The sequence below is a fragment of the Tetranychus urticae genome, chromosome 2, assembly GCF_039701765.1.
Source record: "Tetranychus urticae isolate SD_2017Ah chromosome 2, NJAU_TeUrti_SD_1.0, whole genome shotgun sequence".
NCBI classification, from domain to species: Eukaryota; Metazoa; Arthropoda; class Arachnida; order Trombidiformes; family Tetranychidae; genus Tetranychus; species Tetranychus urticae.
The window spans coordinates 10,784,834-10,812,799 of record NC_142959.1 but is presented as its reverse complement, the minus strand read 5'-3'; the positions used below and the strand labels follow the sequence as shown (position 1 = coordinate 10,812,799).

The 27,966-nt window shown below is 34.4% G+C and overlaps 6 protein-coding genes and 1 non-coding gene across 9 annotated transcripts in view; 2 read left to right on the top strand and 5 right to left on the bottom strand.

The window, feature by feature from the left end:
- The window catches only part of LOC107359795 (uncharacterized), a 30,657-nt gene extending 24,022 nt beyond the window's left edge, over window positions 1-6,635 (bottom strand). For both annotated transcript variants that reach the window (XM_089267472.1, XM_089267473.1), the window contains exons 1-2: window positions 6,153-6,635; window positions 3,967-5,049 (exon numbers count right to left, since the gene is read on the bottom strand). In XM_089267472.1, coding sequence (XP_089123598.1) covers window positions 3,967-5,049; window positions 6,153-6,192 — 1,123 coding nt within the window. In that variant the 5' untranslated portion in view covers window positions 6,193-6,635. The remainder of the gene's footprint in view (window positions 1-3,966; window positions 5,050-6,152) is intronic.
- A 117-nt stretch (window positions 6,636-6,752) lies between these two features.
- Window positions 6,753-8,378, bottom strand: LOC107359867 (ketosamine-3-kinase). 2 transcript variants are annotated; one of them, XM_015926453.3, is made up of 2 exons: window positions 8,316-8,378; window positions 6,753-8,078 (listed from the first exon to the last, which is right to left on the bottom strand). In XM_015926453.3, exon 2 carries the CDS (start codon window positions 7,987-7,989, stop codon window positions 7,042-7,044), a length of 948 nt encoding a protein of 315 aa, XP_015781939.1. In that variant the 5' UTR covers window positions 7,990-8,078; window positions 8,316-8,378; the 3' UTR covers window positions 6,753-7,041. The 2 variants fall into 2 exon arrangements, with proteins under 2 accessions (XP_015781939.1, XP_025016161.1); XM_025160393.2 differs by having other exon boundaries at window positions 6,753-8,005.
- Window positions 8,379-8,449: 71 nt separating this feature from the next.
- Fgop2 (Fibroblast growth factor receptor 1 oncogene partner 2) lies at window positions 8,450-9,803 on the top strand. Its single transcript, XM_015926454.3, has 3 exons — window positions 8,450-8,824; window positions 8,916-9,070; window positions 9,154-9,803. The coding sequence occupies exons 1-3, from the start codon at window positions 8,818-8,820 to the stop codon at window positions 9,622-9,624; spliced, it is 633 nt and encodes a 210-aa protein (XP_015781940.1). The 5' UTR covers window positions 8,450-8,817; the 3' UTR covers window positions 9,625-9,803.
- Window positions 9,804-10,167: 364 nt separating this feature from the next.
- LOC107359866 (serine/threonine-protein phosphatase 1 regulatory subunit 10) lies at window positions 10,168-13,717 on the bottom strand. The gene is made up of 2 exons (XM_015926451.3): window positions 13,150-13,717; window positions 10,168-12,946 (listed from the first exon to the last, which is right to left on the bottom strand). Exons 1-2 carry the CDS (start codon window positions 13,335-13,337, stop codon window positions 10,813-10,815), a joined length of 2,322 nt encoding a protein of 773 aa, XP_015781937.1. The 5' UTR covers window positions 13,338-13,717; the 3' UTR covers window positions 10,168-10,812.
- A 327-nt stretch (window positions 13,718-14,044) lies between these two features.
- LOC112538622 (U2 spliceosomal RNA) lies at window positions 14,045-14,236 on the top strand. Its single transcript, XR_003081860.1, has one exon. It is a non-coding gene; the product is annotated as a U2 spliceosomal RNA (small nuclear RNA).
- A 122-nt stretch (window positions 14,237-14,358) lies between these two features.
- Window positions 14,359-24,875, bottom strand: bark (C-type lectin domain-containing protein bark beetle). Its single transcript, XM_015926312.3, has one exon. The coding sequence runs from the start codon at window positions 24,692-24,694 to the stop codon at window positions 15,467-15,469; it is 9,228 nt and encodes a 3,075-aa protein (XP_015781798.2). The 5' UTR covers window positions 24,695-24,875; the 3' UTR covers window positions 14,359-15,466.
- Window positions 24,876-25,503: 628 nt separating this feature from the next.
- Window positions 25,504-27,846, bottom strand: LOC107359781 (phosphoglucomutase 3-like protein nst). Its single transcript, XM_015926347.2, has 4 exons — window positions 27,722-27,846; window positions 27,101-27,581; window positions 26,363-27,025; window positions 25,504-26,266 (listed from the first exon to the last, which is right to left on the bottom strand). Exons 1-4 carry the CDS (start codon window positions 27,817-27,819, stop codon window positions 25,892-25,894), a joined length of 1,617 nt encoding a protein of 538 aa, XP_015781833.1. The 5' UTR covers window positions 27,820-27,846; the 3' UTR covers window positions 25,504-25,891.
- Between the last annotated feature and the right edge of the window lie 120 nt (window positions 27,847-27,966).

Genomic DNA, 27,966 nt, shown 5'->3' with positions numbered 1-27,966 from the left:
AATCATTCTATCTTCTGTCAGCTTTGCTTTCGCTCGTTAGTTTCATGATCGTCAATAACAAAAAATTGACGCTTTAAGCGTAAATCATTATCAACATTAAATCTTTTCAATTTCAACATTTTCCTTTTCTTCAACATTAAACAATTTGCTAATCAAATTTCTGCTGCTAAGACCATCAAGATAATTTATTAATTAAATTAACGAAACAATTGAGTTCACTGAATTTACTACCAAACTTGTTTGTCTCAAAACAAAGATATTAATATTATGGCGAGAGAACAAAAAATTGAGCCGCAAAATTGACTTGCGATTATCAGTTTCGTGATTGTTCATCAATTGATTGTTAACATTATACGCTCACGGAAGCATATTTTACCCTTTAAAGTAGCTGCTACTTAATCATATCGCCATTATTATCATGTTTTAAACAATTTCAATTTGGTTAACAAAATGATATTCATTCTGTATTCTTTGCCTTTTCTCACTCTGAACATTCTGAACTATTTGCATGATTTAAAATTAGTTGAATGTTGGAGAAAAGGAGGAAATTTTGTGATTTTGATAAACCATTAAAATTGAAATGATCATTGATCAAATGTGAACATCATCAATTTAAGTTTAACTGATCATGTTGATGATCAACTGACCAAAATCAAATTGTTGGGTTATGTTGGACAACAATAATAACAACTGCTAAGTCCAGTTATTTATGATTTGTCAAAAAATCTTTTTTCGACCTTTTTTTTCTTTCATTTACAACAAGTTATCAGTGAAAATATTGGAACACAAATAAAGGAGGGAAAAAAAGCAGAGGAAGAAAAGAAGCATTTTTTGCTCTCTTTTTTTTTCTTGGATAACTTTTTGTGTTATAATGTTTGTTACACTTTTTTTCATCCTCATCTTCATCGCCTTTTCGCCTCCTTTGCTTCATGGGTTGGGACTTCAAAGGAATATAAATCATGGCCTATTGGATGAACAAGATGAACAAGAATGACAATTGGCTTACCTGTAGATATATAACACTGAAAGACACACAACACAGAGAGAGATACACATAAAGGTAAACTAACAAAAGATTGAAAAAAAAGGTTAGCTTAAAATGTGACAGAAATTTGAGTAAAATCGATCATTCCTTTGGGTTTGAACGACAAGGAAGGAGAAAGACATTTCATCATTATTTTCATTACTATTATAATCATCATCAGCAACAACAGCATCGTTATCATCATCATCATCATTCTCATCTTCAAAACTAACACAAGAACTGAAGAGAGAGAGAGAAAAAAAAGGTTAAAAGAAAAACTGATTTTAATGGTTTTTAAAACATGAACAACTACAATAAGTTGAATGATGACTTTGCTTCCTATTTTAACGAAACCCTTTCAATACACAAAGATGATAATGATGATCGGGATGACTTTTCTTTCTTTTCTTACCCAATCACCTTTAAGTTAACAAAACTGACCAATACATATTCAAATTTCAGCTCAAAGCTGACACAAATGAGCGCAAAGAAGAGTAAACATGAAAAAAAGGAAAATGTCTTCTCTCTTCATCTTCATCTTCTTTTCACCTTTACTTTCTTCATCCCTTAAGGGGTTAACTTACTCTTTACCTTTTACTCTCTTTTTTTCATCTCTTTTATCTTCCATCTTCTTCGACAGGTTTTCTTGTTGTGATTGGTTGATTGAAAAGGATTAAGACTGTAAGGTTGTTAAACAGGTTAAAATGATGTTAATTATTTTACCTTTTTTTGTCTGTTCAAATTGATATTCCAATGAAATTAAGTCAAATATTACATCAATCTTACTCTTAATGCGAGTTAATAAGATAATGATTAACTTAATCGTAAGATTATCTTCTGCTAAATGGTTGAACATTGCTATTTACCTTGAAAATGATAGGAAAAATTGTTGATCATTTTACTTGTTTTACTTAAAAAACCTTACAACAATTGATCATCTTTAATAGTTTCAACGTTATTTTTGAGTGACATAAAAAGTACAAAAGGCAAAATGATATTAATTCATTGCTGGATTGCTGGGAATTGCATTAATGATAATAATAATAATAGTAAGTTATTCTGTAAAGTATTAATATCACTTTCATGATCATAAATTAACAGATAATATGCATATGAAAAAGCGTATATACAAAGTGTATTAAAAAACGAAAGCCAAAAAAGGACAAAATGAAGCTAAATAATGATGATGATAATGATGATGGTGATGGTTAACAAAATGGTGGGCAAAATGATTAATTGTTGATTCAAAGGGACGATTAGTTAAATTCACCAAAGCGAAGCAATAGTCATCTGAACTTCGATGAAGCAGATAACCGTATCAAATAATACATAATAGTGAGAGACAGACACAAAGCAAGAAACGCATTCAAATCTTTACCTTTGCACAAAGAGAGACTGGAAAAGGCCAAAAATGCTGAGACAGTTTAATGTATTTATGCAAAACCATTGATCAAATGTAATAACAAATTGATCGGGAGTAAAGAAGGCAAAGTTTCAATTTAACTTTTTCAATTGTAAATCATTAATAATAATCACAACAATCTGAATCAACAATCAACAATTTGTACAGATCAATGTGAAAGCTTGACTAACATTTGAATCAAACATGGAAAGGTAAAAAATGGTTCAACAAATAAACATGAAAATGGTGAAGATGATGACAAAAAAAGTAACACACACACAAAAAAAAGCCTGAAATTAGTCTTTTGACATACGCTTTGACCTTTTCTGGTGATTGTTGGTGATGCTGATAATGATGATGAAGATGATGGTGATGGTGATGATGAAAATGATGATAAATATAAATAACAGTTTACAATAGTTTTGCCTTTTTCCCGTCAAGTTATCAAGCAAAAAATAATCATTCCAATTTGGTATTCAAAGAAGATGAAGAAGAAGAAGCCAATTGAATGAAGATTGATGGATTTTTTGGTAGCCTTTTCATTCATTTGCTTTTTCCTCGGCTTTCTCTTCATCCTCATCATCCTTCTTCGTCTTCGTCTTCTTTCTTCAATGATCAGGTTATTAAGGAAGAGAAAGAAATGATTTACAATTGATTGACGAATTGGTGACTTTCAATTCAATTCATTGTTAATCTGTGTTTGCATGTTTAAGGTTAATTATCTTCATTACCTTTTCAGCTTTTACCTTTAAATATCATTCAAATGCACATGGATCTACCTTTCAAGATAACTTTACATTGAAATGATAATAATAATAAGTCTTTGCTGTTGCCTGCAATAATTATTCAAATTGTTATTATATTAACAAATTGTGTGTGAAAAGTTGAAAATTTTTGCTAATCAATAAAATTGTTCAATATTTAATTGTATCACGTTCAACATTTCACTTTTAATTGTGTTTTGCAGGTTCAAATGTTAAGGTTAATTAATGTTAACTTTTCTGCTTTCCATTGATTAGACCAATCAAGGTACGATTAATTGAATATTTCATTTTTTGTGTTCATTTTTGTCTGTTCAATTATGGAATCGAAGAAAGGTTTTTCATGAAAATTGTCCAATAATGTAATGCTAAATGAAATGCGAAAGGTTGTTAACAACTTAAGGTTACTGTTATCATCATGATAATGATGAGTGCAAATGATGAAAATTGAAACGCAATTGAGTGTAATAATATTATTATTAACGTTGATTATTACCATTACATTTGATTGATGTGGTTATAAGTGAGTGAGAATCTGAATCTACTTTGAGCTTTTTTCCCCTTCTTTTCATCATTCTTCATCTTCTTGTGCTTTTCCTTGTTCATCATCATAGCACTCATCTTTATGGTCAACTGAAAATCATGCATTTTCATTGGTGAACAGAGGAAATGATAGTGATTTTTGGTATCCATCAACACGCAGTGATGGTAACAGCAAAGTAGATGACTTTTGTTGATAGTCAACAAGTGTTGATAAAAAGGAAAAGGGTTCAACTTACATTTGAGTATTTGTCGAGTTTGTTCAGCTCCTCGTCCAAGCCAAACATCTTGACCACGAACCAGTTTCCTTGGTAAGTTAACACTGTTTTTGGCTAAAACAGATGAGCTCATCGGTTCTTTGGTTGAATTTTGATTTGGCAGGTTTGAATTGTTACTATCAGAGTTACTGTTAGTGGGTCCTTGGTTGGGTGAGGAAGAGGAATGATGATGAACCTGGTTGGGATGATGGAGTGAGGGAGAAATGGAAGATGAGCTTTTTATTGATGAGGGAGTTGATGGGGTTGACAGAGATTCACGTAAATCGACATTTGATTTTCCTTTATTGGTGCTTGTTCCAGTTCCTATTGATGTTGGTGTTGTTGATCTTGAGGCTGTTGATGAAGCTGCTAGTCCAGCTATGGATGGCACTATTAACGGATATGTACCTGTTGTTGATGTGGTTGTGGTGGTGGTGGTTAGTGAGTTTGATGAGGAGGATGATGATGAAGAGGATGAAGATAATAATGAGTTTGATGTTGTACTGGTTAAACCTGGAGCAACAGTGTTGGTTGCTTGTTGCATCCCAGCCATACCACATCTAGGTGAGGCTTTCATGTGTTGAGTCATTTCAGCTAAACATCTGAAACTATCTTTACACCAAACACAGGTGAATACATCACGATTTTGTTCAGAGGAACGATTAATCCATTGAGTTTGCCATGGATTTTGACGATTGGCACCTCCACCACTGCCACTTGCAGGACCACTCAGGGTTCCCTCTTTTGTACTCCTTGAATCATTTCCATTGTTAGTTGAGTGTTTAACTGAAGACGAGGAGTGAATTACATTATTCAAGGTTTTACTTGTACTTTTACTATTCCCAGATGATTTGAAATTATTCACTGATCCTGAAACTCGGGATATTGTTGTTGTTGTCGGTGCATTTGCTTGTGTTGGCGTCTTATTGCCTTTTGGATTGGGCGAAACAAAGATTGATAAACTAACAATTCCGGGTGAAATGGATGATGATCGAGGTTCACTTAATTTAATTGGGTCAATATCATCGTCTGACTTTTTAACCGTCAAATCCAATGGGATCTCACCTGAATAAAGGTAAACAAAAGTGAAAGGGTTAAGTTTTTGGTTTCAAGGGAAAATCATAATTTTGTCTTTGTTGTAACTTGTACAATGAAAGATTATTTTTAATGTCAATGTTGTTATATTTTTCAAATTGAAATGCGATCAATAATATTACCATTTATCATCATCATTATCATCTTTGGGTGGCTACGAGATATGCAATAAGTAATAGCATTTGATTTTTACATTTGATATTGAACCTTTCATTTATTGTCTATCATTAACTATGAAACAATAATAAATGAATAAAATTTATATTTCTTCTTCTTCTTTTCTCATTATCTTAACACTTGAACAACATTTATTTTTCAGCTGATCATATTTGAATGTTTAACTGCCTTTATATAATCATTTTAACAAATTATCGGTTGACGGTAATGATGATGAAGATGATCAAGATGATGAGAATCAAAAGTGATGAGAATAAATTAAGTACTCAAATGGATTTTTGGTGAATATAAGATGGTTAAAAGGAGAAAAGATGAGGAGAAGGAGAAAAAAAATGACTCGAAAAAGTGTTCAAGATAGTAATTTAATTTTATGACCTTATCTTCTTCATCCTCATCATCTTCAAGTTTATCATCATCCTCTTTGTATTTCATTCTGTCATGAGCCCATCTTAATGATAGCAGATATATTTTGTTTGATTGATTGAAGCAATAGGAGGAAGAAGCTGAAGGAAAGAATTGGTTGGAACAAGAATTCTGAACAAAGAATATTCTTGGCAGAACTCATATATTTATATATATAAATGTATATAAATTTATTGTTGGGTCGATCAAGAAGATGATGATGATAATCATCATCATAATCATGATGGTAATGGTGAAGAAGGCGGAAAATGAAAAGGAGGAGAAGATGAAGGAAGAAATAAAAACGATAGATTAGTTGAGAGCAAAAATGACAACTAAAATGATCTTATTTTTGTCCCTTTTTTTGAAAAAACATTTTTCACTTTCTCATAACTCACATCTCTATCATTTAAATTGTAATCACCATCTTAACCATATTAAGCTAATTGTAATTTATACAGATAAATAGAACAACGAACAAAAATAAAACTTACTTTCTGATCGTTTAGGTCGATCTTGTTTCTTCCTTGGCATCCTGATATTTGTAAAACTGTTTATAAGATTGTGTTTAACCGTTGGATACTTGTTATCAACTAAAGGTACTTTTATCGTTGTCGGTGGTCTTTTGGTGTTGATATTGAGTGTGATGTTAGTCGTTGGTTTTAAGGTTGATTGTTGATGTTGTTGTTGGTTTGTTGATGTTGTTTATTATGCTGTTGATGTTACTGTTACTTCTTGTTGTTGCTGTTTGTTGATATTAGAAGCTGGTGAGATGGTGATGAAGGTATATGTTGATGAGGATGAAGGTGATGAAGATGATGGTGAAGATGCTGAGCAAAATTGTAATTGTTACTGGCAAACACTTAGATTTTCTCTTTCTTTCTCTTTCTCACTCTCTTCTCTCACCACAACAGCACTATTAGGATGCTGTTTCATTGACTGGCTCAATCTCCTCGAGTTTAGCTGTCAAACAACATCTCAGTGAGCCTCTGAACATGTCGCTAGCTTTGGCTTGCACCGCCATCTTGAGGATATTTATATTCAACTCACTTTTTCAACACATGCGATGTAAACTTTCTAACTCAATCATTTGATTACAATTAACGAGATTTTATTAAAACAATTTTATTATTATTTTTTCTTACATTGTTTATTGGCGCTTAACAAATTTTTAACATGGCTTTAGGGCCAACAAATGTGTTACAAGTATAAACTTTGATTTAGTTTTTTTTGTGGTCAATATTTGGAAAGATTTGTTGTTTGTTTCTATACACTCAATTGTGAGATTGGGTGTTGAAAACAATGAAACAATTAAATTACAGAATATTTTTACAAATGGTTGGTTTATAAGGTAATTATACAGATATTTTCTGCTATTTTTTGCTACTTAGAGAGCTGTTTCATTAAATTTAGACTTTGCTGGGCATATCTTCCACCGAAGTGATTCCAATGGTTAAGGTAATGGAATAATTGGTAAAGTTGTTGCCTGTCATCAAATCCAGGGTATTTCTTGATTGTCCTGAAATAGGAAGTGTAAAATTGGTGACGGAACCCTCCAAACATACCTGCAATTGATAATTCAAATTCATGATGTCCATAAAATGAAGCTGGATCAAAAATTATGGGACCTTCTTCTGTTTCGCCAGCATTACCACCCCATAGATCACCGTGAAGAAGAGATGGTTTGATTGGAATTTCGCTTATTTGCTTGAAAAATTTGGGTATTTTAAGTTGAAGTGCAGACCAATATTCACCAATTTCTCTATTTCCATAATCAGATTGAACCATTCTTATTTGAACGTCTAAACGGTTACGTGCGTAAAAACCAATCCAATCATCAACCCATTCATTTACTAAAGGTATTTTACCACAACAAGTAACAGCATCGAAACCAAATTTATCTACATACTGTCTTTCAGGTTCTTTACCAACCCAATTTTCTAATTTTTTCTCAACTTTTTCTAGATTTATGTTATCAATGTGAAGCTGGGCTAATTCCTCTCCACACTTATCTTGGTACTTTGACAGTCCCACCATTTTATCGATATACTCCATACAAAGAACAGCTCCTTCATCCCTATTTGTGAAATCCATTGTAAATTTCGGCTTTGGTACTCGAATTGTTTTGGTTTTTTCAATTGATTCTAATGAAAACATCTCTCCTTCGAACATGAGACCGGAATCCGGAGCCTGGTTACTTTTAACATAGACCTTTGCTCCATCGTCGATTTCGTAAACAGTTCCTGTATTGATGCAACCACCAAGGCCTGAAGTCAACTTACGAAAGATTTTCGTTTCCAATTTATCTTTAATTTCATCTTCAATCGCCATTTCACAACTTGATAGTCTTTTAAGCGAATTTAAAAAAAATCTCGATGTAAATTTGATTTAAAAGCGGTTGAATAACAGTTGGAATCAATCTAAATGGTTTAGAAACAAATTAAATTAAAATCAGGAATAACTGTCAAGAAGGCAATTGATCTACGTTGTAAGTTGTGCTCCAAGCTCAAAAATTGTAGCAATTATCGGCTTGAATTTTGAAGCTCAAAAAACACAGATGAGACAAAGCAAGACACAAAGAAACAGAAACCATGAAAAATTCCTTCAGAGAGTCAGAAACTTGATTGAAAATATATATAAATTATTATAATAATTACCTGTCGAAGTTGTTCAGTTTTCTTGTTCACAATGAAACTTATAAACAAATCAAATGTGGATAACATGAAAGAAAGGAAACAATTTTGAGACTTAACATATGAGACTGGTTACTATGGTGACATAAACACTAATCAAATTCACAACAATATTTTGGTTCGTTTACTTTTTGTGTATTAAATTTTTTCTCTCAATTGGAACGCTTTTGTTGACGCTATTTTGCTTATCGATGCATATATCACTAACGCTTTACACAATTAAACGAATTATGGTTTGATATCTACTGCCACGGATACAGTTTTTCATGCTTTGAGTTTAATGCTCACCAATCATCAATAAACTGGTTCTTGGGTACATTTGTTCATCTATGAGTAACCACATAAGAAAGACCAATTGACCTCATCTGCTATCCTCACAAATTGGACTTGACATTTCATTCATAATTTTGAATCTCAGTGGTTTACTTTCTATCCATTGGCCTCCAATCTTTACCTTTTCATCAAAATGAATGGTAAGCTATTCCAGGATTTATATTCTGTTACTTCATATCAATTTAGATTCACGTATTGATTTTGTAACCTGTATTTTTTTTGTTGATTCAGATTCTATTTCCAGTGATGATGAGATATCAGATATCAACAAGATTGTCCAAGATGCCAAAGATCTTTATGAAAAGCTGATTGAAGATGAAGAGACAGCTAACCAGTTGTTGTGCAAAGCGACTTTCTTGAATAATGCCGCAGTCACAATGGTTGAGGTAAGTTGACGCATTTCGATCAAAACATGAATCACTTGATCAACCTTTTCTAATTTCTAATTTTCCTTTTTTCAACCAAACAGTACCAAGATATTATAGATGATTTAGATGAAGATTCAAAAGATAATCCTAATCCAAGTCAAACTTCAGCGATCATAACTGAAAGCCGGCAATTGAATCAACTTCAAAATGAGAATGCTCAACTTAAGATGGCTTTAGAGGATCATCAATTTGCATTAGAGCTGATTATGAGTAAATATCGCCAGCAAGTGTGCCGATTCTTAAATTACCAGAAATGTCAAAAAATGCCAATGATAAAATCAAGTTGTTCAACTGAAACTGTACATCAACTCTCAACTCGAATCAAAGATATGTCACAAGTTATGATGGACGCAATAGAGGCTGATGAAGACAGTCAAGTGAAAAGAGATAGAATTATTTCTCAATTAAAGGTGGAAAACGATACTTTACGAGAATTGGTTAAAATTGCACTACAATTTGAATCACTAAAGATAGAAGATGTTCCAAGTGATATTTTATTGAACATCCGTTAAATATATTATTTCTATTGAAATTATTGATACGACGAAAATTATTACACATTTTCTTATTTATAATCCATTTTAAAATGATAAAAAATATTCAAATGTAATAAGGCTGTATCTGAATGTTTTATAATTGTAATTGGCGATTAAGGTGAAACAATAAACGAAATACGTTTTTTATAATTCAACTCTTATACTGTTAGTAACTGTTATTTAGACAGCTTTGATCAAATATTCAAAAAAAATCAGTCATTTATAGATTTAATCATTTTATTAAATAAAGCACTAAATTTTCCAAGATAGGTTTAAATCACGATGCAAAATGTATTGAAAACCACTTTTAAATTGTCTGAAAATTGATATCTTAGTATATCTTACAAGCTATACAATAAAATGGACAATTGGACTCTCTTAACTGAGATAAAGATGACTGATTTCGAGTTTGATTAACCGAGAAATAATCATCAAGCTGTGAGTCATTCATAGAGTTTTAAAAGTGGTTTTCAAGTGACTCTTGTATCGTGAAATAAATAGCAACAGATAAATCATAAGTTCATTCTAATTTTTTCATTTGCATTTTTATCATTATTTTTGTTTCTTTCTTAGTTAAACATAATCTTTTTGCAATTTTAGAGTAATTTCTATTTACATCTTAATTTTTTGGGAGGAATTGGAAAGGGAAAAATCATAGGGAGATAGAGAGAAGTCTATCTACAAAACAAATGTGAAACAATTTTATATTGAATGGAAATAAAGAGATAGACGAACTGGAAAAGGTTAATTTTTGATTTAACAGGTAAAGTTTCTCAATTAACAACAAGACAAAGGTTTGAGTAGGTGTGATGATGATAATGATGAGTGGAGAGGTTTAAGAAGAATGGTAGAATCGTCAGGATGATCGTTATTGCCCTTATTACAACATACAAAGAAGTGACAAAATTTGCATTAGAAAAATTCTCGAACTGATCATACCAATTAATTACAAAAGTTGGAAGGGATAAATGATTAGAAGAGCAAAAGGTAGAGAAAGACATGAAGAGATTTCGTTCGAGAGGATATGATGAGTGTCAAGAGTGATGAAAGAGATGAGGAGAAATGGCAAAGCTACAATGTAAAGATGAATGAGGTATGACGAGAGTAAAGATGAAATACAGATTGTAGAGAAGAGCAACAAAAAGAAGAACCGACTCGATTCCTTTATTCCATATGAGGTTGACTTGATGATGGATTTGGTCCATGAGAATTGTTCGAGTTCGGATATTGATGAAGATAATTACAACGGGCCATGAACCGGCAGTTTCCATTTTTAAGGAAATTACGACAAATTGGAGGCACTCGCGGTCTAGATTGCCAAGCACCAGGAGGTGGTTGAAACCCAGCAGGAGGTATTGGACGAGGTGGAATGAGGCGACCAGAACCGGGTGGAATAGCAGCAACAGGAGGAGTGTAAGGTCCAGCGTAAGGTGGGTATCCTGCCACTGGTGGCACAAATCCTGCAGGAGGATAAGGTGTCCTAGGAATAGGACCACCTGGAGGTCTTGGAGGTCCCCCCATACCAGGAACTGGAGTATGGAACGACCCTGGGACAGGAACTGTTGGACCGGGGACTGATCCTCGATTAGCAGAGTAAGATTCACCAGTCTTTGGCTGAGGAGGTGGTACTTGAGAAAAGTCGTTGACTGTGAAGTTTTCATCCTCTAATGGAATTTTTCGAGGTCCAGTAATGTTTTCACTTGGTTCGAGAAGATCAGGTTCCTTGGGATAATACTCGGGAGCAGTTCCAATAGTTGGGAAGAAGTCGCTGTTCAAAGAGTTTCTTGTTGCTTCGGCTTGAATTCGTTTTTCTTCGGATTGACTTCCGGCTTCTGTTAAAGGCAATCCTGGAGGTAGCTCAATTAAAATTAGTCTCCAAGGAAGATAAGAAACCGACTTTTCTGCTGTTGGTGCTGCTATTGGTGTCCCTGATGACCCAGGGACAACTGGTATACCCTTATTCCTTATTTGTTGTAACATTTGACGTTCATTTTTTATATCAATAGATCTGTAATCACCAAAATTACCTTTAGACACATTGGCTCTTTCAGTTTCGTCAAGCTCAAAGAATCTGATTTCTTTAAGCCTATCCTCCGCTCTCCATCTAACAGATTTTTTAGATTTATTGGATGGTCTACCATAGCTAAGAATAGATTTGAAAACACCTGGTAATTTACTAGCATCAATCTCAGGAATTACAAGATTATCTATTTCAGGAACGTCAACAATTGGTAATCTATCATCATCATTATTATTACTATTAAGATTATTAATATTATTATTATTATTGCCAGCATTACTATTAGAATCATCTCCTGATGCTGATGCTACCCTTTCGTCGTCCATCTCATCTGATAGATCATCGGTATCCATTGGTTCTTGACCCTGTTCATCTCCATTATTGGAACTTTCGACCGAACCTGAATCTTTGGCAGCATTACTACCTGTTGTTGTAGATTTTGATCTCGATTCAGACTTTCTTCTTTTTCTGACTGGACCGACGGTTGAAAGATTTACAATGTCTGTGATAAAACCAACTGCCTCTTTAAGAGTATGCTTGGGTTTAGCTGTGGCGACTGTTTTTGCTTGAACGGCTTGACCACTACTAGAAACTGAAGCGGAACTGTCAGCTGATTTGCTGTTTAACTTGGTATTTTTACCAGGACCAGATTTGTCTGTAGTTGAATGAGGTTCTTCACCTTTTTTGCTTGAACCTTTGAGTTTACTAGAGCCAGTACTACTGTCTTCCAAAAGGCCTAAACCTCGAGATTTACCGAAAGAAACCTTCGCCGTTCTTGGTCGCTGTTCGGATTTACTACTAGATGTAACACTGTCATCGTCCTCTATGGATTTAGTTGTTGACGTTGGTTTGTTTGCAGTGTCACCAGATGAACTATTAGTAACAGTGGCATCATTAACTGAAGCTTGTTGTTGCAATACACCTCCACCTTTAACCTTTCGTAACTTTGTTGAATCACTGCTGTCTTCATCGTCAATAGACTTATCTTTCTTTCTTTTTTTGCGAGCTAAGTTGCCATTGTTAATATTTTCATTCGCTTTGATCAATCCATACCATTTGGTAACCACAGTTTTTGCTTTATCAGAAATCTCCTTGTCAGCAGTTTTAGCTAGCTGTTTAACTAACTTTGGTGTATCATTCTTTTTTAACCTCTCAACTGTCATAGGGCACTTGTCAAGAAGGTCAATCAGTTCGCATATGTACGGATAATTTTCTCCTTTGAGTCCTTCTTTTAACCAAGCATTTATTAATTCCCATCCATCTTGTTCCTCTAGAAAACTGTAAAATTGAAAACAAAAAATTGAAGATAAGAGAGGGTTTAGATAGTCAGACTCAAAAGTCAGACCAAACCAGCAAGGACCAGTGAGAGAAGAAAAGCATAGGAAAAAAACATTGATGGGGAGTCAACATGGATCCTATTGACACCGATGAAGAGGATTGTGGTGAAGTTAAAGGGGATTAGATGAATTATCATGACTTACCATTGTAAAATGTCCGGTTCTGTTGACAGAAGTATACTACAGAAAATACAACGGCTGACCAATTTTTTGGAATATCTTTTCATTAGATTGAATAATTTAGGCACATTTGAGATTGACTTGATGCCACCTAATTCAGTCAGGCAAGGCTTGAATGCCTTGATTAATTCCGTTGGATCAACGGGAGCCATTAATTTAATTGTTATATATATATAAATATAATTAAGATTATTATATGTATATATATAAATATATGTGTAATTGTATAAAAAAACGTAAAGAACAAAAGAGGAAAAAATGTCAAGAGAATATAAAGAAAGGTTGACTTTAGGTTTGGTAAATGAGTGCGGCCTTTTTAGATTTACTACTTTATATGTTTAATTATTAATTTTGTTTTAATCAACCAGTGATGTTGTTAACTATTTGACAATGGAAAAACATATTGATAAATTGTAATATTTTTAATTAAATAATATATTTAACATTTAATTCAGCGATGAAAACATTTGATGAAATGAAAAAATAGAAGACTTCCCTTTCTTTCTTCCTTTCTGCAACTCAAGCCAAAATGTGATGAGTAGTAGTCCCATCTATACGAGAAAAGTCTAAGTTAAGAGGTAAACTTTCCTAGATGTCACCAGTATCACGAATAATGTTAATCTAAAAGGAAAACCAATTTTCAATTCTAATAGGATTTATCATTGGACAACAATAAAGATATTAATCAACGAATCTTCATTATCATAAATTATTTTACTTTAAACGTCATTGTTGAACAATCAATACTGACCAATACAAGTTAGAGTACATTTAGAGCTCTAAATGACCATCAAAATGTAAACCGCAATTTTCGTTTACCAAGTGAAGTTTATATACTGAAATGTTCTGAGTGAAAGTTATCGCTTCTCGGCCTCCTAGGCTAAGATCAAAGTGTAGTATCTGTTCTTATCAGCTTGATCGCTGGTACCCGACGCACTCCGTCGGTATGCGATTGAACATATTTTTGTGAACGGATGAGTGTCTGAGCTTGCTTAGACCTTATCACGGGTTGGCCTGGCATTGCAGTACCGCCAGGATCGGCCCACTAATTAAAATCAAAAAACAGAAGCACCCAAACAAATTGAATGTTAACCTTCATTCGAAGAGTTGATTCAAATTTTTTCTTCTTCAACAGAAGAGTTGAAGGATTAAATAATAAAGGATAAGACATGATTGAAGTTTTATTACATTTTTATTCAAGTTAAATGTGAATGTAAGTGTACAAAAATGCTTAAAAAAAAGTTAAGCAGCAGGAATCAAATTGATTGATGTCAAAGACAGTGATGATGATGATGTTGATGAAAAAATGATGACAAGACGGTAACAATATGACTTATGATTAATAAAGTGAAAGGCACAAAATGGTTGAAAACCAAGAGAAAGTATTAAAACAAAGAATTACTTCAAATGCTATCTCCGGGTCAAGGTGTTTTTGCTTTGAAAATGGCATTGGTTGACTCTTGATCCAGAATGTGTGACCATTTTTACCAAAGTTAAGCAGCATAAAAAGATAAAATTAAAATCTTTGTTCGTCTATTATATTAAAATTACATTGTTGTTTCCAACGGTGGACGGATTCTGTTTGTTCATTTCACAGAGGCAGTGGGGTGAGAAACGATGGTGCAAAATTAAAATAATCTTATTTGTCTGTATATAAAGGCAGGTTGCTAAGTAGGGACAATTAGTCGATATAGGAATTTTTCATTTGTCAATAGACAGTGCGTGATGAAGAGGAATCAAATTTATATAGTAATTTGTGTAAGGAATGATGAATTGGTTGAGAATTGGAATGATGTGATTGAGAAAAATGGAAATGGTGATTGTCAAGATTTGCATGATGATTGTACTGTCCTTTGGTAACTGGTGAAGTTATTTAAGGAGTTGGTGGTTTAGGATAAGAGAAAGCGATGACGGAAATCGATCATCTTTTTTAATCATATTTGATATAGTATTGACAGGAAACAAAAATTCCTGAATAATAAAGTTAATCTTTTGAGAGATCAGCAGAAGCGCGAGTCATTGTTTCTTTGAAGCCTTCCATCTTGAATTGTAAAATTAATAAATTCAACAAAGTAAATCATCCATTGTTAATGAATAATGATCTTCATTTGATTGGATGTTTTTGTGGATCGGAAATTTGTAAGATGAACTTGCACCAATTGTAGCTTCAGAACCGGATGACTCTTGATCGAAAATTTGTGACCATATAGCTTAATTTACAAACAATCGATTGTAATTAAAATTATAGTAATATTCTTTGTTTTGTTCGATTAAATAGGAATCACATTGCAGTTTCCAACGGTGGACGGCTTCTGTTGGTTGATGCGGTTGTTACAGAGGCAGTGGGTGAGTAACGATTAGTCGATGAAAATTGGAAATAATCATAATTATTGTCTGTATCAAGGCATGTTTCTAAGTAGGGACGATCAGATAGTGAAGGAATTGTTCCACTTCGTCCATGGACGTTAAATGATGAAGTTGAATCATGATGATTATAACTATTTGTGAAAGGTGAAGAATTGTTGATAATTTGAGAGTCGGAATGATGTGACTGTGAAGGATAGATATTATTAAGAAGATTTGGATGATGATTGTATTGTCCTTTGGTTACTGGTAATGTTGATGAAGGAGTTGGTGATTTGCCCTTATATTCCTCATAATGATGAGGTGATGAATGACCTCTAGGATAAGAAAGAGATGGAGATGATGAATCTGAATGTTGATCTGTGTGATCATCTTCATCGTCATCATCATCCTCTGTTCGTTTTGTATCCATTGTTGACAAAGTATTTACAGGGGAAGAGTCTCCCGTATTGTAAGGATAATCTTTGGAGATATCAGCAGAGGCTCGCGATATTGATGGTGTTTCTTTGAAGCCTTCATTTTGAATTGTGAAATCAAATGTTGGCCTTAAAAGATAATCAACATTAGCATTCTCTAACTGTGGATCTTTTGAAAATCGATCTTCCAATTCTCTGAACACTTGACGAGAAGGCTGACCAACACGATTATATTCAACCTCATCTGAAGTATCAGATCCAACAAAGTGTGAATTGTCTTTTGCTAATGAATCATAACTATCATTATTTGAAATGTTATTTGGATTTGTAATTCCTTTGAATGAACTGGCTCCAATCGCGGTAGATCCAGCTCTCATGATTGCTCCAGAACCCATTGACTCTTGATTTTCACGAGCCATGATTATGGCCTTTTCTATTTGCCTCTTGTAAGCAATTTCACTCAAAGATGCTGAAGATGAAAAGGATCTATTTGATCTAATTGAGGCTCGAATTGAATTGTGTCTTTCCAATTTCTCCTTATGACGTTCACGTGATTTACATGTCCAACATAATAGGCAAAGGAATGTCAAAATAGCAGTGACCAATGAAATTGATATGATTGCAAGTCCAAAAGGTGATCCATCCAACCAGAATAAAGTGATTCCTATGGTTGGTGCTCGTTCACAGAGGAAAGGTAGTCTTTCATTGCACTGATAACTTTGTATTTTACCATCCAATAAAATGGTACAGCCTTTTTCAAGAAAACCTAAAGATTGAACCCAAACAGGATAGAAACGTCGATGATATGTTTCTTCTGATTCGTAAAGATAATTAGTCAATTCTTCAAAATGTGCTTTAACTACTGGCATAGTTGAGTTCTGCAATTCGCAAAAATGTTTGGCCTCACTATGAGTTAGTCGAGCCCCGAAATAAAGGAAACAAGTATCACCAATCTTAGTCCAGCCTCCAGAACAAATACCAGACAAGACTGAGGCATTACTTGTTAAATAAGGCGCAAATCTGACTGATAATAATTCTCGGTAGTCATTAGCATCACGAATACGACCAGCAACAGCAGCCGTTTCATTGAAACCCCACCAATTGAAACTTGCATCAACAAGTGCTTTCGATAAATCGGGCAAGGATTGGTTCATTGTGGCGATTTCAAAATTGTTATCAGGATTGACTAAATAATTGTAATCATATCTTTGACCGGAATTAGTGGCAAATATTGTACTCTTTTCTTCCCAATGGCTGGCAAAATTGTTGTAAAACCAATTACGATAGATTGTTTGATGGGAATAGGAAATGTCAAAACCAACTACAGCCAGTTGATGACGACCATAGTTTCGTACCATAACATTCTCAGTGAAATTGAACAAGATTTTGGATAAATAAATGTTGTTCTTGTGGGGTGATAAGTTATGATTAAAGTAATTGCGACGAATAATGACAATTTGATAGGAGCCACTATCAGGTCCACGAATATACAAAGCTTCTCTTTTATGATTGTCAATAAACAAATTATTAACAATATAGGCATGTAAAGCGGCGGCAGCATTTTGAGCATTGACTCTTATTCTTAATCCTCCATCATTGTTTTTAATCAAATTATTTTGAAAATAAAAGTGAGGTGTGTTTTGGAGATGAAGGAAGATAGCGGACGGACAAGTAGTGAAATTACCAAAAATGGACAAACAATTTGACTCAAACGAGCTTCGCAAAATGGAAACCGAAGGTGATGTTTCTCCAACACTTTTGTAAATCATTCCTCCTAAACTGTTGTTGTAAATTTGGGAATTGGTAACGTTATGGAATAAACCACGACCGATAAAGTAAGAAATTGGACTTGTAGTTATCTCAGCCACAAATCCATAGATACCAGAGGCACCAGAGGCGTGGATACGAACTGAAAGGGAATCTTCGGATGATTTGTAATATTGAAGTTCACTTGCTTGACGACGATGTTCATTGCTAACACCCATTTCGGCAATTAATTTAGTTGTTTGATTGAATATATCACCATCATAGACACGAATGAAATCAGTTGTTGCACTATAACTGGATGAGTTGAACAAATTGAATTGAAGAAGTCGAAAGCCAACTTTTTTGGATTTAACAGAGGATCGGATAATTTTAACACAATCTACCGCTCGAGAATCATATTTGAAATAAAGTATGAGACGTTGATCGATGACCAAGTTTTTGTTTGTATCACAAATGTCAACAAAACTAAAAACGTTGTAAGGTAAAGTTGACTCTTTCAACGGGATGTAAGGCAGGAAAGGCATGTCAGTAGAAGCTCCGTTAAGTAATAAGTAATTAAGACCTGAGCCTAAATTATTTGTGAGATCAAGATTGTGAAAGATAAGGTGTTTTTCCGGAGCGATAGCTTCAATTCCATGATAAGCTGAATTTCGGACAGTTACAAACTCTAATCCAACATCTCGCTGAATTATTTGAATGGCAGCATTCCGTTCACCATGTAAAATTCCAGCTCCTAAAATTTCAACATACTGTAATCTAGATCTAGGCTCTTGGTGTGACCTGGTTGGAAGTTGGAAACTTGCATCAGTTGGCTTTTCGAAATCAGGAATGGCAAATCTTAATCCACCCCAATATTTATCTTCCTTCTCCTTTTCAAGAGGACCACAAAAGATGTATACGAAAGATTTACCATCATGATGACATCCTTGAGTTTCATTGGTATATCCATTAAGTCTAATTTCACATTCAGTAATTTTAGATTCTTTGCCAGAACATTGGAGAGGATGTGGCCAATAGCGAACTCGTGAGGTATAAGTAGGACTCATATCTATTCGTGGGCCTCTACGAAGATGAACATTAAGACGTGAATAGCCCAAAGAAGAACAAACTACCTGAGCGTTTCTCTCTGAGAATCGCTCATCACAGATTGGAATCCATTGCATTGTTGTACGATTGAAGATCTCAAGAAAACCGTCATGACGATTTCCCTGTTTCCATTCCTCACATGCTTCAGTATGACAAAGTCGTACCTCTGAAAGATCTGAAATTCGAGCCATTGATATTGATCTTTTTTCCCTTATAACATCAATTTCCAGACCATCTTTCAATTCAATACCATTATAATGACTGGAATATGGTCTCATTGTTATCCAATCTTCTCGAGTTCCGTAAGCAACTAAATCTCCAAGAACTAAAATACCAACGGATGGATAAAATTCAAGAACAACGCCAGGTTGAATGGTTAAATTAGCTCCAGGAAGGACAGTTAAATCAGCATTAATTATATAAGGCTTATCACGTTTGGTTAAAGTTAAAGAGGAATGAATTCTTCCCCCAAAAGGTCTATCTAGATCCATGAATGCTTCTCTAAGATCAGCGTTGACAAGTGCAGCATCAATTGATTCGGTTGTTAACATGGGACTAAAGTTGGCAATAGCATAGCTATTCCAGTCATCAAAATCAAATATACGTTCTTTAATTCGCGTTGAGTTGGCAGTGCCCCACCAATTTTCAACAACATTGATTCGGTTTTGAAGAGAACCAGTTAAGACTCCAGCAATAAATTCGAAAAGAAGTGCATCATTTCGTATCAAATTACGAGTTATGTTGATATATTGAACTCCTCTCAATGCCATTGAGTAACTAGCGGGGTTATGGTGGTCACGGCGAATTCCAGTCAAACGACTTTCATCAGAATTTTCCAAAATACGATTACGTCTAAAATAAGCTTGAACTATTCCAAACATATCAGCATGACTTTCAACATTAAATTCAACCATGTAACGCCCACTGTTTTGAACGATGTCATTGTCCTCTATAAGCATTGCTTTTTCCATACCAGTGATTGTAAACAGACCATCTTTGCACTTATTATCTTGAAAAATGTTTCGAGACATGTTAAAACGAGCAAAATGTCCATCAATTGTGAACTCGAAATTTGTATTTCGACGGAAAGAATTGTTATGAACGGATATTGAATGCGTAAAGTTTTCATTATATTGCCAAACATAGGGAAGATAAAGAATCACCCCTCCATTGGCATTGTTTTCAAATATTGACCCATTAACTGTCCAATGATACAAATTGTTTGATCCACGATAATTGCGACTTTCTTGATAAATGCCTTTAGAATTGCCAATAAATTTGTTGTTTATCAAAGTATAATTAATTTCGGCTAATGCACTCAAGCCAGGATCATAAAGAGGAGCATCGATGAGCAATGATTCTTTGGTATTGTTGATGAAAGAATTTGTGTTCAAGATGAATGTTTCATTGCAATGGCGATAAAAGAAATCACCATTTGTTCCAATATTACGATTGTAATGGCTGGCCGAGAAACCATGACGATTTCCTTGAAACAAGTTACCTTTAATAATTGTAGTCTTGATTTTACGGTTCTTTTCTTCTTGCTGCTCAGTCAAGTCTAAATCCAAGTAATCCTCAAAGGTTATCTTTTTTGTCACAAAGTAAAGAATGATATCGCCTTTTGGGGTGTGTCCAGCATCATAATCAAAGCTCACTTCAAACGAGTAAATCCAGAATGGAAAAGATGATAAGTTTGCTTTCAAATCATATTCAGGTGCTTTTGGGTTGTTTTTATTATACATTGTCAATCGGTCAGTGAAACCTTCAAATATTGGATTCAAAACCATGATTCCAATAGCATAAGTTTCTCGAGTTTTGATGTTGAATGAAAATTTAGAGAGACTTGCGGGCTTAGATGTTATTTTGACATACAAATGATCACTTTGTGAGGGATCAAGAGTCAAGTTGACTCCATCTTCAGGTAATGTTTTGATTGATTTTGGATCACGAGGAGCAATCCAGGATTTAAGATCCATTTGCTCCCATTTATTAACCATGGGTTCATAGTGATAGGCACTTCCAGCATTTTCTTGAATATGTGAATTTACCAAAACTAATCCTTGAGAATGAGAGATAATTCCATGGAAAGCATTTTTACGGATCTCAGAATTGGATATTTCTAAAGATTCTCTTGTATTAAAAAAGTCATTCCACATAATACCTATACCAGCATCATTGTTTTCCGTGATTTTTACATTAAATAGACGGTGACGATTAAAATCAATTTGTAATGCTGGTCTGAATGAGTTAGAGGCGTAGTCAAAGAGTCCAGCTTTTTCAATTTCAATGTGTTTGATTTCAGTTTGATCAGCAGACATTCCAAAGCGGACACCACTCCATGAAGGTCGATAACATTTGATTCCCACTTCAGAAAGGCACGAATTATCAAAATCACCTCGTGTTCGATTTTCAGCTTTACAACGTAAAATGTCATTGTCCAGGGGAGTGCATTGAACATTGCTTAAAACAACTGATGATTCTAAATTGGATGATGAAGTAAATTGATTCTTTTCCAATAACCAGTCACGAGAGTTAACAACTAAACCAAGCTGTTGACAAACAACTGAAGCGTCAACGATATCAAAACCATAAGAACAAACTGACCCCCATCTTCCATTGTCCATTTGCACTTCCAACAATCCATAATCTCCTCTACTAAGACGGACTCTTCCACTCGTTGAACCAAAACCACTAGTTGTTGCTCGGGCTGATCGGTTGCCAATAGCTTTGAATCTATCTCCTGTCACTGGTATTGTTGAATTGACTTTGCTAGGGATAGATGGACTTTTCCAAACTTGATTGACACTTGAAGTAATGGTTGGTTGAGATGATGATCCAAAAGTTCCTGATGATGTAAATTTGATTCGATTCATGGTTTGGCTTTTAAACTCCACGTGGCCCTGAATCATCATTCCAATTGACTGATCAAATGAAAGAACAGTGTCTTCAGTGATTATCAAACGAGAGCCAGGCTTAACAAGAATATCTTCAGAAACTCTGTATGTTTTAGACTCCAATTGGAGTATCTCAGCAGCCATTTCTCCACCAATTATGTTACCTTCAATAAATGGACTGTATTTGTCTCTTTCCTTTTCTTTGTCTGAAGATAGATAGTCTTCATTATCAAATATATTCTCAGAAGTTCTATATCGCAGAAACTTAATCATGGCCATGTTGTAACGGTTTTTACGGTCAAAAATACGTTTATAAATTTGTCTTGATGGATATTCTCCTCTCATTTGTCCAAAATAATTCCGTGTAGCATCAATTGTTTTTGCATGATGTTCCAAATGAGATCCAAGCTCATAAGTTGATTCTGGATTAATTAGATTATTCAAATTAACTTTACAATTGCTTGAAGAAATAACAACAACAGCAGCAACACGTGATCTAGGATTGAGTCTGTCAAACATTTCACGAATAACATTGTCTTTGAGAATGTTGCGTTCGAAATTTAATTTTTGTCTTTCATTAGATTCTTGAAGACCAATATTGACCACAAATGGACCTCGGTTGCGAATAAAATGATTTTCTCGAATATCAATGACAGCTTCAACATCACGATAACGATAATCGTCATAAACATAATTCCAGTTATTAATGTAGAGAACACCTTTAGCATGCCCTTCGAAGTAATTATGAGCGATTAAACTTGCACGAAAATGAAAAGCTGGAGCAATATTAATAGCAAGCCGAGCTCCTCGGGTGAATCGATTGTTTGTTATCAAAATTTCATCACGTCTTCCATAATCAGGATCCCAACATGACTGGTAAACAATTGCGTCGCCCAAATTAGCATCAAATGAGTTCATTGATATATTCCAAAAAGATTCAGCAAGACAAACATTACCCATTAAAAGACCACCCTCCAGGTTATCAGCGATAACTGAATAACTAACATGATTTTCATTAGGGACAATCAAATAATGGGAAGATTCATTGAACCAAAAAGCTGCACCACGGAGTGAATTACGAGAAATTGTTGATCTATCAATGTGTTTATAACCTCCAGCTAATGTGACATTAACTCCATCACCAATATTATCAACAATGGTTGTTTGATTGATAATTACATCTCCAGTTCCAGAGGCAATGTTGATGCCAGCCACATAATCATGACCTGAAACTTGCGTTCGATTAACAACTGTTCCTGCTCTTTGATTCTCAACCCAAATACCTCGACCATTGTTATTTTGAATATTACAATCTGTAACATTCAAATCGTAAGCTCTACCCATGTCAGCAACGACAATCATACTGAATGTTAATCTTTTCAAAACAGCGGGCACATAGCAAATCCTGAGTTTACCTTCGCGAGAGGTAAAGCTTGGTGGACGAGTTGAGTTGCGAATTTGAAATCGAGAAATAACCGTTCGTGTATATCCTTCATAGACTTCTATGTAGCCATCTCGGCTCAAATGATAGTCCCTGACGTCACCCCAATAAGATTCACTCATTAAGTAGGGGAAATGGGCGGTTAATTGAATTCCTCTAGATTTCAAATCAGTTGGAATTTCAAAATAGCGACAAGCAGGATTTTCAACTCGGGACTCTTTGCTTTGGCCATGGGTTAATATCAAAGGATATACTTGAGATCCATCTAATTCAGTAGATTCTGAAAATGATTGTCCGTCTCCAATTGACTCATGGGTAATATAACGAATACCATCAGCACCATTATTTCTTACTCTTAAACCTTTAAGAGTAACACTTCCAAAGGAGCTGTTGATGAATATTCCATAACCTCGGTTGTCAGAGAAAGAAGAATCTACAATGGATATTCCATCAATTGGATCGGAAATGTTAAGACCAGTAGCTGCAGACCATTTGACTTCAACTCGATTTAGTTGGGGAGGAACTCCAACTGAATAGATTGCAGCAACAGGTTCACCGTCAATATCTTCTCCAGCATAAGTGATGATCACATTTTCAAGAATAGACCGTGAAATCTCCCGACGAACCCGATCATTAAAAAGTAAAGTTGACCGTGAAGATGAACGGATAAACCTTAATCCTGACCAATAAGCTGGAATCAAGGGGGATGATGGTGGACTGTATAACTGACGATTACATCGAATACCAATATCTGCATGGTAATCACAAATGCCACTTCCAATTCGACGACCTCTTACCCAGTTTGGGCAATCAAGTAAACTAGATTCAGATCCAGTGCAGCCAGGATATTCAAACATAAGTTGACGAGAATCATTATGCCTAGGTAACCATGAATACCAATGGCCACCATTGAATCCCAATTCACGACAAACAACTTGAATATCAGAAAGAGTCCAATTCTTTGAATTGGTACAGACACTGTGCCATCGCCCCGAATATTTAATTTGGACTCGACCTTCAGAGGGCAGATCACCATCAACCAATCTTACATCAGGCCATGCAACTGAACTAAGGCTTGAGATCACAGATGAATTTTGGCTTTGATATGATGAGTATGAATAATCTGGATTCTTTTCATTGCGTGTGAATATAATTTTTTGATCTTCAGTTCCCTTAGCCTGGATAGAGCCATAAACTGTTACACTTTTACGATGATTGAACCTTAATTCAACCCCTGGTTCAATGATGAGGTCACCATTTTTCTCTATGAGAATATTTTCACCTATAATGTATGGACTGGCAGAAAGTTTTAAAGTTAACCGAGAGTTAACCACTCCGCCGGTAAACTTGGCAGTTAATGTATGATCACTATTTGTTGATGATGAATGATGTTGACTGATGTATTGGTTATCCACATAATTATTCCTTAACTGTTTATCATTCGAAGTTGATTCGGGGAATGATTCGATTGAATTATAAGACTGAGAACAACTGTGATTTACAAGTAACAAAAGTATAAACAACAATTTATAGGGTATCATGGTTAAATTCCAGAAAATGAAAATACCCTAATGAATTTACTAATAAAATATACACAATAACTCAAGAAAGTATCAAGATAACTTTCTTGAGTGGAAAACTAAAAAAACTAAACACACCCAAGAAAAGAGAGCCATCTATTATCAGAAATTTGTTAACCTGATGCAATGGCATTAGAAATCCTATTCTGTAACTTGAACAACATTAGATACTGTAAGAATAAACGATTTTATTGATTGTCTTTTTTTGAATCTTTCAGTGCGCTCTATTGATTTACTGGCTCTCTTCAATTTTAAGAGGATAACTGTAAAGAGGAAGAGAAATGATGAAGTAGAGTTGATATCATCTTGCACATCCATGCCAAACGGTGAGGCTGGGTTTCATCCAAGGGGATTATGTTTCCCCCCCAACATCTTATTGTTTCCAGGAGCTGTTTGACTAGTTGCAAAAGCATAGGTTGAACAGGTAGATAGTAACCCTTCTAAACCTCAACTAACCGTTCCGGTCAATTGTTTGCCATTTTTTTCAGATATTGATTACTATTGTACTCTTGATATTACCCATTAGTTTTATTGCGTATTTAAAAAAATCTTCATTTCAATTTTAGTTTCAATAGTTGAAATTGGGATGCTGGAAATAGGGTTAAACTAGTTGACGCATTGATTTTAAATAACAATCTTGATAAGTCAATAGTGATGATCATGTTTCAATCAAGAAAAAAGTAACTAATTGTGACTTGCATGGGAAATGACCAAGATCCATGTTTGTTGAAGATCAACAATTGTTAGCCGTGAAAAAAATAGAAAAGTAATTCACTTTTTCAAAAATGTTTTTATTCTTGTTTCCCTTTCTCAAAATAAATAGATTTGATTAAAATTAACAAAGAGATCGCATGAGTTAGAGATTAAATGCTGGAAATTGATTGAGCCAGTTTGGTTACATTAATAAAGGGTAATGTAAGATTGCCATTTAAATCGGAAACGAGGTGTAATTGATAAGATTGTTTTTGTGGGTAAAATTAGAAAATATTGCTTTTTAGATTAAAAGAGAAGTTAGTTAAACAAATGAAATTGATGAATAAGCTTTCAATTGTTTGACTTGATTAATTATTGCTTATAAAAATATCAAAATTGATCAAATTAAATGCCAGATCGTTGACTGATTATATTAAAGCACACAATTTTTCAGGCCTAATGAATTCAATCAATCTTTCGATTTTTTGAATATTTTTCAACAAGTTCACGGACTTTTTCAGCCAGTTGATCAGCTTTTTCTTGTGTTTTAGATTCTGCATAGACTCTGACAAGATCTTCAGTTCCAGAGGGTCGGACAATTACACGACTGTCTTCACCAAAAGTGGCAATCATTTGATTTAAATCATCCTGTAATCCTGCTGGTTCCAAAACAACTGTTGCGATATCATTAGTCTTTAAAAATTTGCGATCTGGAACAATTAATTTCAACAATCTTGATGGAGAAGTTTCATAAATTGCATCCCAATCTTCAATGTTCCAATCTTTAGCTCTGAGAATTGCTTCAACCAGAAGAAAATCTGATATTGCATCACCAGTTGCCTGATAAAAGCAAATAAAAAAACGGAAATTAATACAACCAGAATTAACTATTATCTTGATTAAAATAAACTGTTGATATAAACTGTTGATATTAACCTGATTCATAAGATCGAAAACTTGAAGCAATAGTTTAGCAGATCCTGTTGAGTCAGTTCGTACAGTATTTTGAACCAAGTTGTAAGCTTTATCATTATAAAGAATCGAACCATGACCATTAGATTCGAAAAATATTGAAATATCACAGTCAGCAGCTTTACGCATCAGATGTTTAACCCCAGTGGCTGTATACTCTACATTGACACCAACAGTATTTCTGAGAAACTGAGTTGTCTTGCCATTTGAATAAGCAGTTTGGACGACTTGGATAGTCAATTTATCTTCAAGTTTGCAATCAGATAACAATCCTTTGACGTAAAGGCAAAATAAAGCGGCTATCTTATCACCATTACATATTCTCAAGGCGCCATTATCGTCACCTCTTTTGTAGTAATAAATAATTCTATCAACATCCCCATCAAACGATGCCCATCGTTCACCTGGTTTACACGAGCAACCAATTGGCTCTTTCATATCAGTTTCGACGTAAAAAGACCCGCATTTATGGTTAACCACACCGTTTCCAGAATTGTGAATATTAATTGTCAAATAAGGTTCTAATAAAGATTTCATGAGTTTCATTTTGATTCCACCAACACCGTTAGCACAATCAATATTCAACAAAGGTTTGTAACTTTTAACTGTTGATTTCAACGAAGCACACTAAAGGGAATCAGAAAGAGTTAAGTAGGTGTTAATAAAGACATACAAACATAAACAAAAGAAAAGAGAACTTACCAAATTTGCAAAAGCACCCGAAAATTTGGTGAAATAACCAGATTCTGTAGGTTCACCTAAACTTTTGTTGTAAGCATAAACTATATAGTGTAATTGTGGTGTCGTTAAAAGCCCAAGATCACGAACACAGGTATCCATAGCTTTAACTCCATCAGCTGCTGACAAGGCTAACTTTTCTGAGCTATCTCGTGTATCCATGCCCATCAAAACTAAACCTTCACCTTTCATGTTCATCTTGAGGATCAAATTTTTAACTGAATCTTCCAACTTCTCATCTGACTCATTGGCTAATTCAGTACAAATAGGTTCCCATGATTCTTCCAACATAGATCCAGTACAGTCAATCAATTTGATTCCATTATCTTCAGCTGGGTTGTGGGATGCAGTGATCATCAAACCAATAGCTTGTCCATTCATAACTTTAGATTTGATTGCAGCAATGAGGCCCATTCTAAATGCAATAGAATCAAGGATCTCAGCCCTAAAGACAAAGAAAAAAAGACATTGAAACAAAAGGAAAACATTAGAAATGATGGATCAAAACTAAGCCTGATACCAACGAAACGATAATAATCACTATAATTACATTCAAGTCAAAGTCAAAATTCATTGATTTCTTACCTTGCTCGTAGCCCAGAAGTTCCATAATCTACATGGTCTGGGTTTGATTTAGGATGCTTGCTAGCATATGCTTGAAACTGTGAAGACAATGAACACATATTTTGAAGCCGTTGGTACAACGGTGAGTAGCAATTTGATATGAAGCCTAATAAACTTGTAAATTTGTACAGTGTTGTAGATAAGAAACAGTGATTATATTATTGAGGTTAGTATGTGCTATAAAATGCCGATGATAGTCCAACGAT